This window comes from Primulina tabacum, chromosome 11 (genome assembly GCF_025594145.1).
Source record: "Primulina tabacum isolate GXHZ01 chromosome 11, ASM2559414v2, whole genome shotgun sequence".
In the NCBI taxonomy this organism is placed as follows: Eukaryota; Viridiplantae; Streptophyta; class Magnoliopsida; order Lamiales; family Gesneriaceae; genus Primulina; species Primulina tabacum.
This window is the reverse complement of record NC_134560.1, coordinates 6,188,207-6,204,744: the sequence shown is the minus strand read 5'-3', so window position 1 is coordinate 6,204,744 and position 16,538 is coordinate 6,188,207. Positions and strand designations below refer to the sequence as shown.

General features: G+C 36.0%; 3 protein-coding genes across 3 annotated transcripts; 2 read left to right on the top strand and 1 right to left on the bottom strand.

Moving 5' to 3' along the window:
* The first annotated feature begins 304 nt into the window (after positions 1-304).
* On the top strand, positions 305-1,084 carry LOC142519569 (uncharacterized). The gene has a single exon (XM_075622614.1). The coding sequence runs from the start codon at positions 305-307 to the stop codon at positions 1,082-1,084; it is 780 nt and encodes a 259-aa protein (XP_075478729.1).
* A 1,634-nt stretch (positions 1,085-2,718) lies between these two features.
* LOC142519568 (putative mitochondrial protein AtMg00820) lies at positions 2,719-3,084 on the top strand. Its single transcript, XM_075622613.1, has one exon. The coding sequence runs from the start codon at positions 2,719-2,721 to the stop codon at positions 3,082-3,084; it is 366 nt and encodes a 121-aa protein (XP_075478728.1).
* A 3,126-nt stretch (positions 3,085-6,210) lies between these two features.
* LOC142519086 (phospholipase A(1) DAD1, chloroplastic-like) lies at positions 6,211-7,618 on the bottom strand. Its single transcript, XM_075621988.1, has one exon. It carries the CDS (start codon positions 7,544-7,546, stop codon positions 6,215-6,217), a length of 1,332 nt encoding a protein of 443 aa, XP_075478103.1. The 5' UTR covers positions 7,547-7,618; the 3' UTR covers positions 6,211-6,214.
* Positions 7,619-16,538: the final 8,920 nt, after the last annotated feature.

Here is a 16,538-nt window from a genome sequence, read left to right as displayed (position 1 = left end):
CTTGATAAAGTTCAGGTACATCTCAGTTCGTCTTTGTGGTATCTTGTGCTAAGGTACTACTGGTTTTTCGTTGTATCCTGGGAAACAGACGTTCACGTTCATCCTCGCAGTACACACCGGAGGGGACGAATCTGTTTTAAGGACACTGTATTTCATACAGGCCTCAGGTTTGCTTTAATTTTGCATTGTGCTACTGTTTAGTTCGTGATACTAGCTCGCTGCTTTTTGTGTACCTTTCTGTTTGTGCATACATTTTGTGTAACAATCTTAAAACAGATTACTTATTACGAGCTTTGTTTCAGATATGGCTACTGAAACTAACGTGCAAAGGGAAACTGTTCAAGTTGTCCCTCCTCAAGTTGTCCCTCATGGTACCCCACGTGCTGCTGCGGTTTCTGTTCCAGCGAGTCACGGTGAAAAACCCGAGAAGTTTACTGGTGTGGACTTCAAAAGGTGGCAGCAGAAGATGCTGTTTTACTTGACGATGCTTAACCTGGCCAGATTCCTCACTGAGGATGCTCCTAAACTCAACGAGGGTGAGGGAGATGTTGAATCTGTTAGTGCGGTTGAGGCATGGAATCATTCTGATTTCTTGTGCCGAAACTATGTACTAAACGGATTGGCAGATTCGCTCTACAACGTGTTTTGCGAAAAGAAAACGGCTAAAGAGCTGTGGGAATCCCTTGACAGAAAGTACAAAACCGAGGATGCCGGGGCCAAGAAGTTTCTTGTTGGTCGCTTTCTGGACTTTAAAATGGTGGATTCAAAGCCGGTTATCAGTCAAGTTCAAGAACGACAAGTGATTCTTCACGAGATTCACGGTGAGGGGATGACTTTGAGCGAATCATTCCAAGTGGCTGCTATTGTTGAGAAACTACCACCAGCTTGGAAGGATTTCAAGAATTACTTGAAGCACAAACGAAAGGAGATGAATGTTGAAGAGCTCATTGTTCGACTTCGTATTGAGGAAGACAACAAGAGTTCGGAAAGAAGATTGTTCTCTCCTGTTGTTGCTAAGGCAAATGTTGTCGAGCATGGTAAAAGCTCGAAAAAGAGACCATTCTCTCCTCCAACAGAAAGTTGAACATGGGACCCAAAGGAGGCGTTTTAAAGAAGAAGTTCTCGGGAAAATGCTATAATTGTGATGGCATGGGTCACAAGGCATCTGATTGTAAGAAGCCGAAGAGAAACCGAGAGACGAATGTGGTAGAGAACATATCTCAAGAGGTTTCGAATATGAATCTCTGTGCTGTAATATCAGAGGTTAATCTGGCGGGTTCGAATCCAAGGGAGTGGTGGATCGACACGGGTGCCACTCGCCATGTTTGCTCGGATAAGGATATGTTTGCAACTCTTGAGGAATCTGAGAATGGGGAAAAGCTGTTCATGGGAAATTCCGCCACTTCTGAAATCAAGGGTCAAGGAAAAGTTGTCCTAAAGATGACATCGGGAAAAGAACTGACTTTGAACAATGTGTCGTATGTACCTGACATCCGCAAGAACTTGGTGTCCGGGTCGCTTCTTAACAAGCATGGTTTCCGCATTGTGTTTGAGTCAGATAAGGTGGTTTTGTCTAAGAGTGGAATGTTTGTTGGCAAATGATTATGTTTGTAATGGTTTGTTCAAACTAAATGTAATGGCTATTAAGCCCGTGATGAATAAAGTTAATACTTTTGCTTATTTGCTTGAGTCTTCTTGTTTATGGTATGGTAGACTTGGACACGTTAATTACGATACAATTCGTAGACTAATTAACATGAAAAGCATTCCTGCATTCCAAATTGATAAACAACACAAATGTGAAACTTGTGTTGAGGCAAAACTAACAAGATCATCTTTTCGAACTATTGAACGAAACAGTGAACCACTTGATATAATTCACAGTGATGTATGTGATTTAAAAGGTGTACAAACTCGTATGGAAATAAATACTTCATTACTTTTGTTGACGATAGCACAAAATTTTGTTATGTGTATCTCCTCAAAAGTAAGGATGAAGCTATTGACAAATTTATCCAATATAAGAGTGAAGTTGAGAATCAACTTAGCAAGAAAATTAAGGTGTTAAGAAGTGATCGTGGAGGTGAATATGAATCATCATTTGCTGAGTTTTGTGCTCAACATGGTATCAAACACGAAAGAACTGCACCTTATTCTCCTCAACAAAATGGCATTGCAGAGAGAAAGAATCGCACATTGAAGGAAATGATGAATGCGTTGTTATTAAGTTCTGGTTTACCACAGAACTTGTGGTGGGAAGCTGTTCTAACAGCTAATTACCTTTTAAATAAGGTACCCCGAAAGAAGTTAGATAAAAGTCCATATGAGTTATGGAAAGGTAGAAGTCCTTCCTACCAATATCTGCGAGTGTGGGGGTGTCTTGCCAAAGTAGCAGTACCCACTCCAAAGAAGGTAAAGATATGACCAAAAACTGTTGATTGCATTTTCATTGGATATGCTCAAAACAGTAGCGCTTATCGTTTTCTTGTACACGAATCTCAAATACCTGATATTCCCAAGAATACGATAATGGAATCAAGAAATGTTTCGTTCTTTGAACACATGTTTCCATGCAAATCTAAGGAAGAACCAAGTTCATCCAAAATATTATATGAAACAATTGATGAAGAACAAGAGCTTGATCAAGACATTGAACCTAGACGTAGCAAGAGAGCTAGGACTGAGAAATCCTTTGGTCCGGATTTCATCACTTTCATGATGGAAAGTGAACCTCAAAGCTTCAAGGAAGCAATTAGTTCATCTGAGGGACCTCTATGGAAAAAGGCTATCAATTCCGAAATGGAATCCATTTTACAAAACCATACGTGGGAATTAGTACATCTTCCTCCGGGAAGCAAACCACTAGGCTGTAAATGGGTTTTCAAAAGGAAAATGAAATCAGATGGAACCATAGATAAGTATAAAGCCAGATTGGTAATTAAAGGTTACCATCAACGTGAAGGGCTTGATTACTTTGACACATATTCTCCTGTATCGAGAATAACCTCTATTCGTGTGATACTTGCGATTGCCGCCTTGCGGAATCTTGAAGTACACCAAATGGACGTAAAGACTGCTTTCTAAATGGAGATTTAGAAGAGGAAATTTACATGGAACAACCTGAGGGATTTTCTGCGACTGGGCAAGAAAATAAGGTATGTAAACTGGTGAAGTCTCTATATGGCTTAAAACAAGCACCAAAGCAATGGCACGAAAAATTTGACAAGGCCATGATGGAAAGTGGATTTAAATTCAGTGAATGTGACAAATGTGTATACATAAAGAACACTGAAAATGGATATGTCATTTTATGTCTTTACGTAGATGACATACTTATCATTGGTAGTAATGATAAGATGATCAAATCCACCAAAAGGTTATTGAACTCAAAATTTGACATGAAAGATTTGGGCTTAGCCGATGTAATCCTTGGAATTAAAATTAATAGAACATCAGAAGATCTAGTTCTAAGTCAGTCACATTATGTTGACAAAATACTTGAGAAATTCAATAAGGATGACTCTGCATTGGCTAGAACCCCAATTGATATCAGTCAGCATCTATCAAAGAATCGAGGTGAAAGTATGTCTCAATTAGAATACTCTCGAGTCATTGGAAGTCTGATGTACTTAATGAGTTGTACAAGACCAAACATAGCCTATGCAGCAAGCAAATTGAGTAGATTTACGAGTAATCCAGGAGTTGAACACTAGAAAGCAATTATCAGATTGCTAAGATACTTAAGGTACACTCGTGATCATGGGCTGCACTATGCAAGATATCCTGCTGTTATTGAAGGATACAGTAATGCGAATTGGATATCTGATATGAAAGATTCAAAATCTACAAGTGGATTTATATTCACTTTAGGAGGTGCAGCAATTGCGTGGAAGTCTTCTAAACAAACTGTATTAGCCAGATCCACGATGGAATCTGAATTCATAGCTCTTGACAAGTGTGGTGAAGAGGCTGAATGGCTGCGTCAATTTTTAGAAGATGTTCCCGGATGGGAAAAACCTGTGCCGGTTATATGCATACATTGTGACAGCCAATCTGCGATTGGCAGGGCACAAAATAATATGTATAATGGTAAGTCTAGGCATATACGTCGTAGACATAATACCATTAGACAACTACTCTCAACCGGATTTATCTCTGTTGACTATGTAAAGTCAAAGGATAATATAGCAGATCCGCTAACCAAAAGGTTAAACAGAGAGTTAGTTGCGAAAATGTCAAGGGGAATGGGGCTCAAGCCTATAGAATAAATTGGTGTGAAGTAATACCTACCTATCCTATGCAAGATTCAACTGTTGAACTTTATCATGAAAACCGTTGAATATCTTTCAATTTCATTCATGTGGGGGATTGTTGGACTTATGTGTATTGGGCTTGGTCCATTTGAATGAGAAATTGGACAAGTTAGTGGATGGTAAGTGGGAATTGTCCCACATAGAAAAAAGAATATGGTATTGGTGAGCTTATATTGTTTTACTCTTTCTGGAGGTGTAAGAAAGATTGGTCAAGAGGCTCTCACTCGCGCGCACAGGCGCAGGGGGGGTGCAAATCACGGGCCCGATTTGCAGTGGAAAAAGGCTTGACTTGTGTGCAAGCATACGAGCGCGACCTGGGTGCGTCGAATGTCGGACCGATCAAGGCAAAATCTCCCACCAAGGTTCACCTGGCTTTTGCTATATTTTTTTTCGAAATTTCAGTTATGAATGACCTTCCGTATGCCCGACTCTTCATATGGCCTGCGTGACTGTTGATGCTCCAGCTGGGTTGGCCTTTCGGATGACCAGCTGACCTTTGGCCTTTCGGATGACCAACAGTGGCTGTTCATATGGAGCAGGAGTGTGCCAATATATAGAGGCAACATAGTCCTCCAAATACACTACACCCGACATACTCTCCTACATTCTTGTATTTTTTCGAAGCTTTGCTTGCTTGTTGTCTCGGCGGCTGCTGCTTTCATCGGCTGCTGTTACTCTGTCGTTGCTCTGCTCTCTTGATAAAGTTTAGGGACATCTCAGTTCGCCTTTGTGGTATCTCGTGCTAAGGTACTACTGGTTTTTCGTTGTATCCTGGGAAACAGACGTCCACGTTCATCCTCGCAGCACACACCTGAGGGGACGAATCTGTTTTAAGGACACTGTATTTCATACAGGCCTCGGTTTGCTTTAATTTTGCATTGTGCTACTGTTTAGTTCGTGATACTAGCTCGCTGCTTTTTGTGTACCTTTCTGTTTGTGCATACATTTTGTGTAACAGAAATCTCTCTCACGAAATCATGTGTATATAAGAGGAGATTATTACTTTTTTCTCACATCAAATATAAAATTATATATGTAAGGGAAACTAGCATTCATTTTGGTCTTTTACGTACGTTATTTTGCGATTCTATAATGTCAAAATTTTGTTTTAATAGTACATTAATTTTAGTTTTTCATTGTAAGTGCTGACATGACATTATTTATGTTAGTGTTGTATCAACGAGTCAGTATCGAATTAGTTTTACATCAATCGAAGATAAGAGATTAAGACTAAAATTAGATGTAGTGGAGATGATGTTCCAAAAATTGGAATATCTGGTCTGATTGGTCAAAAACCAGGTGTAAACAAAAGAACATGTCTCGCAATTCCAATACGTAAATAATTGCATTACTTATAATAATTTGTATGTTGGACGAAGAGTGTAATATTATACAAACGCAGGTCCATACGGATTCTACATACGTGCTGTTTTTGAGCATGATGGGACACTAAAAATTCAATAATTGCATCCATCCAGGACGGCATTAGTAATTGTGTGGATATTGTACTTGTAGGGTAAACAAAACCAGTAATTTTTTAAAAAATTATATACAAAATGATATCACCTAGAATACATGCCCACGTATCTTCTTATAAATACGAGATTTTCGTGTCTAATTTTGGATTCAAGACTTTATTTCTCTGCAGCACTCTTAGCTGTTCTCCACTTATATACTCAGTCTCTGACTTAAGCGTTGAAGGGGCTGCCCCGGGACACCCTCTCGTCTACCTTCTAACGATCTTATTCATGATTTCAGGCTCAGAGAAATTTCGAAACTTGCGCATGAATTAAGGACACTTGCTGAAATCGGATCCTAAATTTTCGGTGACTATCACAAAATTTCTTTTTTTTTTTATCTAATGATACCAAATTTTCCACGTAAAAAGGGAACTTAATTAATTATCCGCTGCCGAGGTTTTTGTTAATTATTTTTCTTGCTGTGGCCCGGAAGGGACAGTTTGAACCCACAAATCCGTCAACGAGATGAAGATACGTCTTGAGATCGTGGCACGTGGCAATGTTGATGCCACTTAAGTACGGCGAGTCACGGCTGCTCAGCCGCAGCTCGCAGCCAACATCGGCGTAGACCCATTGCATATCCTCCACCAGCTTATGAACCCATCCGCCAAGACCCGCCGGAGCGTTGTTGGATGAAAAATTGTCCGAAAACTGATTCTGTTCGTTATTTTCTATGACGAATCCTGGGACTTTGGTAATGAGATCGTCAGAGTTGACAATGCGCAAGATTTTGGTGCCTTGCTTCTCCAGCTCACATCTGAAGCTCCAGTTTCCGACTCTCGGCCCCGCGAAGGAGATGACGGTGACAAGGGCCGAGTTTCCAAAAGTGTTTTTGATGTCGTAGGCGGCGACAGTAGCCAAAGCCGCCCCTAGGGAGTGGCCGGTGATGGTGAAGCTCAGTGGTTCATTCCTGTATTTTTCCAGGATTCGTGATATCTCCTGTTTCAGTAGAGTTTGTAAACTTGGCCGGTTTTCAAACGTGGAGGTGTATAAACTTAAAAATCCACTCTCCACCATCGGTACTTCCGAGTCGGGATCGGGATAACTGTCGGAATCAGAACCGTTGTCCGTGCCAGAGAGGGGAGTTAAGGTTGCCCTCAGATTTTCTAGCCATTCGAGACAAGTGACCGTGCCACGCAACGCAATGACCACGTCCCGCCTGCCGAGCCTGGCGATCTCTTTCTTGTTCTGGCAAACCGCCACGTAACCGATCCAGCTGGATTGCATGGCCATCCATGTTGGCATCCATCGCGGCAATCGTATCCCGGAGTTGGCGGTCAGATTCCTACAAACTCTATAACCCGTTTTGCTAAATCCCGACTCATCGAGTAGGATTCTTTTAGAGTAACGACAAGTACCATACGAGGGAGATGAAATGTCCAAATTGTATGACTGGTACGTTGCCTCGATGAAGTTCCCATAACGAATGATCTCGCGTCGTAAATTGTCGTCGAGCGGGTCGAGTAGTCCTTCCCAGTTCTTGATCCCTTGGTACTCCCTCCACCTCTTGCTAACCTTGGCTGGTTCCATCAAGGACAAGTTCTTGGATCCATCAATGCTATCTAAAATTCCGCATTTTAAGTAACTTTTCTGGGTTCGAAGAGCAACGCTCGAGTTTTTCTTGGTGGGTATTGTATTAATGGCAATGGGGAGCTCGAATTGTACGCTCGATAAGGTGCATGGCCGTACGCTTTTGATAGATGAAATGCGCATGATTGATTTTTGTTAGGAAATGGGGTTGAGTTGGGTGGGGGTAGGGCAGCGTAGGGGCTGAGATGTTATTCAATTGTGCTGTGGGACTCTTGAATTTGCAAGAAAATAGGGAGGTTGGGATTGGCCTTTTATAATGGCACTAAAGGGTGCGTGGAATGAGCAAACAGTAGGAACGCGAACTTACGTCACAAAATTAGATTCATATTTTGATTGACGGTGACATTTTATAGCTATTCATATTTAGATGAAATTTAATCCATGTAATATCGTCTCAAAGTTTAATTTTGTGAGACAGATCTCCTACCCAAATGTTACTTTTCACACCAGCTATTTGTCGATCGACTCGTCCCACGGAAAACCTAGTCATGATTTAAATATGTAGTTTGTTGTATGTATATACGGATATATGTATATATGCAAGTGATCTTCCAAAACTAACCCACAAGATAATAAAATTAGTGATCAAAATAAGTTGTACTATAATTAAAGTGCTCTACATTTTTGAACTTCTCACAACTCCTTGTCCACTTAATCTCTAGTAGTTTTTAAATTATGTTTTCTTACTACTAATTAAAATATTTTCTTAAACAAATAAATTTAATTTCTATTCGGATCGTGTTATTTGAAAGCGTGATCAATTTTAAATTCATATTTTCAAATACAGACTAATATCCCTTCACAGGCGATGCATGCAAACATATTAATTTTTTATATTAAATAATGTTTTTTTGAAAGGTCCAGAGATGATACCAAAATGGGAAAAAAGTTAAAATAATTTTTTATAATATTTTTTAATTTTTAAAGTGATTTGATGATTTAAAAATTTAAGAATATAGATAAAGATAAACAATATTTTATTTAGATAAGATAGTTATATATAAACAAAAAATTGACTCATCTATTTATATATTTTTTTTAAATGAAGATGGCGAATTTTTATAATTTTATAGTAGTATCTTTTTTTTCATAAAAAATTACAGCATGCCTCAAAAATTAATTACTCTAAACTCCTCGTGTATTATGTATATGTGATATAGATATTATAGTGTTTTGCCTAAATTTATTTTCAAATATCCTTTCAATTTAATAGTAATTGTGAAGGATTTTAATTACATATTTTTTCTTGTTAGATAGTCTCACTGATTTTTATTCGTTAAACAGGGTCAACAATGTTCATATTTACAATAAAAAATAATATTTTTGACATGAAACTTTTCTCGGACCAATTGACAATCGATTTCAACATGCTTCGTCCTTTCATGGAATACCGGATTGGAAGCAATGTGCATTGCAGATTGATTTAATAAAAGAGAGTGGCTTGTTCATCTTAAGCAACTTGCATGTCCTTGAGAAGAGAAATGAGCAGTAACACTAGCCATTGCTTGATATTCCGCGCTTGATATTCCGCCACTGCAGATGACCGAGAGACCGTATGTTGTTTCTTGGATTTCCAGGATACCAAAGAATCACCAAGAAACAAACGAAAGTCGGTGACAGATCTACGAGTGTCTGGACATGCTGTCCAACCAGAATCAGAAAAAGAATTAATTCAAAGGTCATCGGAAGAGGCGTGGAACAACCTTTGACCAACTGCTAGCTCTTGAGCTCAAAAATGAATATGGTATTTTCTTGTTCGTAAAAATGATATTTGACAATTATTTATAAAGGAAGTGATATCCCCATAAGAGCCCGGGTCATCACCCGATACAATAATCGGATAGCTCAAACCATAGTCAAATGTGCATAGTAATTTTCTCAGCAGCCGGACATGGAGATGACCGGGACAGTTTCTTCACGGGTAACCAAGATCCCGGGCTCTCATGCAATTGCCCGAGAACTTCCACCCGGACTACCACGAGAATTGCACCACACTCGAGTGTAATTGATATATATTGTCTAATCTGTCAGAGCAACATGAGTTTGACGTGTTTTAGAAGTCATCAGACAAGTATGGGCAACCGACTTGCCATATTTAGTAGGTAGGAATTGAAAACAATGTACCTACCACATTTTCTCCTATAAATAGCAGGTATATTTATCATTTAATGATGGAAAATTTTTGAACTCTCAAGCACTCATATATCCTCACATATATTGCTTGTGTTCTTCCTTCTTCACCTGCTGACTTTAGCATCGGAGTGGCCACGCCGGACACCCCTCTGGCGCTCATTCACGAGTTCTTTTCTTGTTTGCAGGTATTATCAAAGCCATTATCCTTACTCAAATTTCGTAAACATTAAATTATCATCATTATCTGGTAGATTGCCCACGTATATCACACCCAATTCACCCAAATAATTTTTCTATACCAAAAAATATAATGAAAGCTTTTTTAAAAAACATTTTTACCCAAAATTAATGTTCCTAGGAACTATCCAACCCAAAACAAACATGACTTATATTTCTGACATTTTCTAACTACCAATAACAAAATGTCAGTGAAATGATAATAATATGAATAGGTCTTTCGTAAGACGATCTCACGAATCTTTATATGTGAGATGAGTCAACCCTACCGATATTGACAATAAAAATTAATACTCTTAGTATAAAAAATAATACTTTTTCATGGATGACCCAAATAAGAAATTTGTCTCACAAAATACGACCCGTGAGAGCCGTCTCACACAAATTTTTGCTTAATAATATGAGCAGAGTTTTGGTTAAATTTATTATAAATAATTTAATGTTGCTTTTGCATGAAAAAAAAATTTGATTTCAAAAAATGAATTTGAGTTGAGAAATAATTTAAAAAATAAATTTCAAATGATATCAATATTAAATATATAATAGAAAATATTTTAATTTCTAATAAATTCAAATAAATTTAAATAACTCGAACAAAACTCGCCTAATGGATACTGTATATTGACTGGGTAGGGCTTAGGAGCCTGGAGGGTCCAACGATGACGTCAGAGACTGGAATAACATATATTATTTTGGCCGCTTTTTTAATAATTAATTAATTAATTAGACTTCTCATGTTTAATTAGTGGACGGAGAGTCCGTAGTTTTCAGTGTCACGTGGCTCCTTGTCCTTACTCTTAGGAAAACACTTTTTGATTTATCAATGTTTCTACTTATACGACAAGTTGTCTATATCCTTTGATTACTTACGTGTTTTATTTTTCGATTATCAAAAATCGAAAGAAATATTATATGCTTCGACTATTTCTATCGACGGACATTTGATAAGCAATCTAATCTAACGGTTGTTCTATATATATATGTGTATATATATGTGTTTAATAATTGGTGCGAAAGACGCAAGTAAAGTCTTTTAGTGCAACTCAAATATTTTAATTTGTACAATTCAATCGTCGTGTATTGACCGCTCTCCTATCAAGATAATTTTTGCAACTCGATATAATTTTGTTTAAAACGAAACTCCTGGTATAAACATATTTTTTTTCTCCATTTTTCTAGTTATATTATATTTAAAAGCTAGAATACCTTTTGACTCATTTGTTTGAAAAGTTTATCATACATTTAATGCGCGAAAACCTTACAATTCGAAATTCTAACCACCAAGTTACACAATATGGAAACTAAGCCAGACAAAGACAACTTTTACATAAACTATATTAACGAGCTCATCGTCCTTTGATACTTTTTCTTGAGTATCATTTTAAGTAATCATAACATAAACAATTTAGTTAAATTACAAGTGAAAATATAACGGATTCTTTTCATCCAATGAGGACCCTAACGGTGTCACCGTCCAGGGATTAATCTCACGCAAGCGCGAATTTAATTCCGCTCTTTGACTATTATATATTTGTATTCGTTTTACAAATATGACTAATCCAAATTGTTATATGAGTTCATTCATCGAAGAAGTCTTATCGCATGCTTCCTTCGTATATCATACGGTTACTACCAAACATTTATACATTTAAGGCATAGTTTGGTACACATGATAGGATAAACATGTGACATATAATATAAGGATAAGTTAAGGATAAATAAGATGTAGGATATTATATTTAATGTTTGGTATGATTTTAATAAGAGTGATTAAATTTATATATTATATTGTAATGACAAAATTAACTTTATCATAATAAATTTTATAATTTCAAAGTTGTTGCTTGAGTTCATATTTTTTATCTGTTCATGCGCCGATAGTGCTTGCATGATTTATTTAATTTTACCTAATTTTATATATATTATTAATATGATAATTGAGTCATTGATTTTGTGAATCAAGTCAAATATCAATTTTTAATGTTAATCGAGTGATACTAATAATTTTATTGATATTTATAAAAATTATTTATATAATTATCTCGAATTCATTTATATAATTATCATATTATATAATATATAAAAATATTTATTTGATTTTAATTTCTACCCTACTAGCATAGATTTATAAAAATTATTTATAAATTGAGGGTAATTAAGTCATTTGTAGTGTATTTTATCATTAAATTAAAATTATCACACATAATAGAAGGGACATTTTATCCTTCTAAAAAATTATTTATCAAGAGGCTTTTTAAAAAGTTACCAAACATGGGATAATGAAGATTATTTATCAATCACTCTCTTATCCCATGTACCAAACTATGCCTAAGAGAATTAATGGAATGCTGCAACGTTCGTTGACTATGCTAGGAGTGGAAATCTACCAACATCAATGTTATGGTTGCAAATGTTTTGATAAAAATCTTTGAAAGATCAGATAGAGAGATCATGAACATTTTATCTCATCCCCTCTAAAAGGCTACGAAATTAAATACTCCTCCGAGAATGTGTTGGTCAAAAAAATCAAATAAATATATGATAATTGTTCAAGTGCTTGCATTCTCAAGCAATTTGGACTAGGTGCGGGAAAAAATATCGAATTTTTGGTATACTAAGATTACCATACCGAAAAAAACCGAATTTTCGGTATACCGAATATTTCGGTACGGTACGATAAAAATACTGAATTTTTGGTACGATACGTATGCAATTTGAAAATTTCGGTATATACCGGCATACCGAAAAAATATATAAAATTTTAAAATATATAATATTTAAAACAATAAATTTATAAAATTTTAAAAATATAAGGTTTTATCGGTATAAAAAGGTATATACCGATACCGTATCGAAATTTTTGATATATCGTACAATTTAGGTATAATCGGTATATTAGTTATACGTACGGTATCGATATGAATTTTCTTATACCGTAATTTTCGATACGATATATAATTTTCGATACAATACGATATACCACTCCTAATTTGCACACCTTGATACTGACATAATTCTTGTCCAATATCAATTGTTATAATAAAGGCGGTAAAAATGATATTTTTTATGGAAAATATATTTGATTACAAATGTAATATATATAGTTTGGTAGGCCTTTTTATCCCTATCAATGAGGAGACACTCATCTATTAAATATGATGAAGCATATCAAAATTATATATCAAATAGTTGAGTTTCATATCATTGGTGAACACATATATTGACATGTTTGATGACACTATATATATATATATATTAATTATTTTGAAGTACAAAGTTATAGACTCGTGTAATGTAAGGGTATATTGTCTTTAAATATACAAATTCAAACTTGAGTTTGAGTTCAGTCTCTATCAGAGAAAATATGTTTCTGTACTTTATGATTCACTCAAAACACTTAATATGTCCACATATCTTTTCACGGATAGTACAAAATTTTAAAATATAATACTAATATGTGATATTTGAGTATTAATCTTTTTCGGATATGTATAAAAAAAAAGATTTTGAGTATAAAATTGAAACAATTTTTATTAATATCAACACTTACTTTACATTTTTGGGTACTCATTTAAGAAATTTTAGTTACAAAAATAATAAATCAACATATTCATTTATATATTTAGGCTATCAATTTACTCAAATTGGATACAAATCATGATTTATGTTTTAAGTTTTGAATATACGGAATGAAAAACACATATAGATATTGTGGGGACCCGGACGCTAATTCATTCCTTAATCGTCTTTAGGAATAATTCAACCAATTATAATAAACATGGTCTAAATTTTTTTTAAAAAAAATACAAAGCGAAAACGTAATGTAATTCAATTCAAATTACATATTAAACATAAATATACAAATCTTGTATTATCTACAAGAATTCAACTAGGTTCAACTATATCTCAGTGCTGAATCCTAGGTTGCTTCGAAGCCCGGATCTCCACGCTATCTAGTCCAGCCTCTTTCTCTTCTTGACCCTGATCCTATCCCACCTGTTGCAATGCACACATACAAATAAGACAACAGCCGGATAACTCCGGTGAGAATTACATTCTCAGTATAAATCATGTATACATGCAATCATAAAGACAATATAAAAGCATATAACAGATATTTCTAACATGTATTCAAATCAGAATATATACTCATATCAAGAATAAATCCTATTCTAAACATGTACCATCATCAGGAACATAATTCATCATGTACCATATTCAGGAACATAATCAACATAACTCGGTATAAACTGTCAATTAGACTCATGATTTCACATTTAAGACTAGACTCAATCCTAGTCTAGGGATCCCGGTTTCAGAAGTTAACATTCCTATATCGACCAACAGTAATAGAAAAGACTCCAGTTCTATCCACGTCGATAGGGTATCGATCACCAGTAATAGAAGAAGCTCTGATTCTATCCACATCGATATAGTATCGATCACCAGTAATAGAAGAAACTCCAATTCTATCCACATCGATATAATATCGATCATCAGTAATAGAAGAGTTACATTATATCCACATCGATATAGTCCCGATCACCAGTAATAGAAGAAGCCACATTTCTATCCACATCGATAGCCAATCATCCGGTGACAGACTTTGGCACTATCGCCAATACACTATCTTGTGACATCGTGCAATGTGCCCGTGGCGATCCCACCACTATCAGACACTTCTGTCCCAAGATACTCGTCTAATACCTGTTGTCTATAAATCAAGAGAACAAGTACATCAATCAAATCAATACAATAAGGTAAAGTATGTGATTTAGGGAAACTCGAGCCAAACCTCACTCGAGTTGTGCAATCCCAACTCAACATTAATTTATACCTTTATCTTCTCGGTCCGACGAAGACGAAGTATTGAAGTCAACTCTGTCCATACCCAATCTGATAATGACCATCGAATAGATACAATATCAGTATATAACTCAGTTCAAAACCTGTTCTGATTAATACTCAAATTAAAACATAATCTGATCAATGCCAATCGACATATGATATCACAATACCATCTAAATCAATACCGAATCTGATCAATATCAATCAATTGATGTTTCGACGGTATAACAATACAGTCTCGATAACCCCGTCAATTCCAACACCACAGATATAATACCAGAACTCATAATTAATATCGGTAGAAATCATAATCTCAACGATGATATAACTGATTTTGTTTATTTACATCAAAATTGTCCGTTCGTATTATCACACATTTCTTGTTACTAGAATAATATGGAATCTACTACTGTGTGCATCTGACAATACCTGTCATTTCAAATTCGAAATATCTGGCACAAATCAATCAGCTAATTATATAAAATAAAGCATTACCTACCTGGTATTCTGATTGACACACTGTTCTGACTATCGAAATCAAGTTCTGAACAATCTGATCATTGTCTCAACTGTGCTACAATCAATCAGTATACTATCTTCAGATATCACAGACTCTGAATACAATCTGTTGCAATCTGGATTCATAGCCGAACAATTCTGTATACAACAATCTCAGTTCCCAGAATATTCAATACAAATTTCAACTGTTCGATTCAATCAATCATACGCTGCGAATATATCAAAATATCATAGATAAAACGAGCATAAGATCATCAGAACACTTCGGAACACAGGATTTATCAACCCATACACAGAACTGAAGTATTTCTCAGAGAAATACATAATCAGATGTAACTCTAACTCTCAGGCAGTAAATCTTCTAGCTGACATTTCCATTCTTTCAATTCAATCAATATCATTCTGTACAGAAGTCTAAAATGAAATCCATACCTGCTATCAAATCAAGGCTGAAGTCGCTCTCCCTGATATAAGACAAACCCGAAATTTCATCTGGAACGACTATATCAACTCTCCTGCTACTGACAAATCATTTCCAGATAGGCTCAACTTCAGTAATCAACTGAATACAAAAGGAATTACTCCCTTCTTTTCGATAATCATCGAATCATACATAATACGGATATCAAGGAATTCAAAATCGAGAATCCTTACCGTATATCATTCGTTCATCGGCCATTTCAGGTCCGAATCTTACCATCTCCGGGCAAGAATCTATAATAGTTCTGTACTTGTTAGTATATTAATATCAATAATGTAATCAAAATCAGATAACACAAGTACAATACAATCTAATTCAATCTCATTCTCTTTTTACTGCAGTACACAATATATCACAGAATTCACTGATATCAATTCCTCTCCCCAAAAGGTACAAAGATCAATACTACAGTAATACAGACCCAGCAGGTACAACATGTATCAATACAACTCAGTCAAAGATAATCGTAGGGAATGCATTAGTATATATCAATACATATACAAAATAATCATAAAAGATTATTACCTGCCACTATATCATCACGTGTGTCCTGGGTCTGTTCCTCGATCACTACCACCAGATGATTCTGCTCCCTGAAATCTTCGGGAACCTCTCTGTGGACAGACTCTAGCAAAGTATCCCTGATGTTTACGGATATTGCACCTACCAGTCACTCCCTGGCACTGCTCCATGGGATGTCTCCCTCCGCAAGTCCTGCAATAAACTCCAGTATAACTCGGGCTAGAACCACTGGAGCTAGATGAACCGCTCCCTAACTTCTTGAACTGTTTCTTTCGAGCTTTCGGCAAATCTTGCTTCCCACTCGTACTGCCACTATCCAATCGAAGAGGAAATTATTGTGTCTGGGGTTGCATTGCACACAACCTTTCTTGTTGT

Excerpts from the sequence above, each read along its gene's own strand:
- LOC142519569 (XM_075622614.1), top strand. The coding sequence starts at position 305 with ATGGCTACTGAAACTAACGTGCAAAGGGAAACTGTTCAAGTTGTCCCT.
- LOC142519568 (XM_075622613.1), top strand. The coding sequence starts at position 2,719 with ATGGAAAGTGAACCTCAAAGCTTCAAGGAAGCAATTAGTTCATCTGAG.
- LOC142519086 (XM_075621988.1), bottom strand. The coding sequence starts at position 7,546 with ATGCGCATTTCATCTATCAAAAGCGTACGGCCATGCACCTTATCGAGC.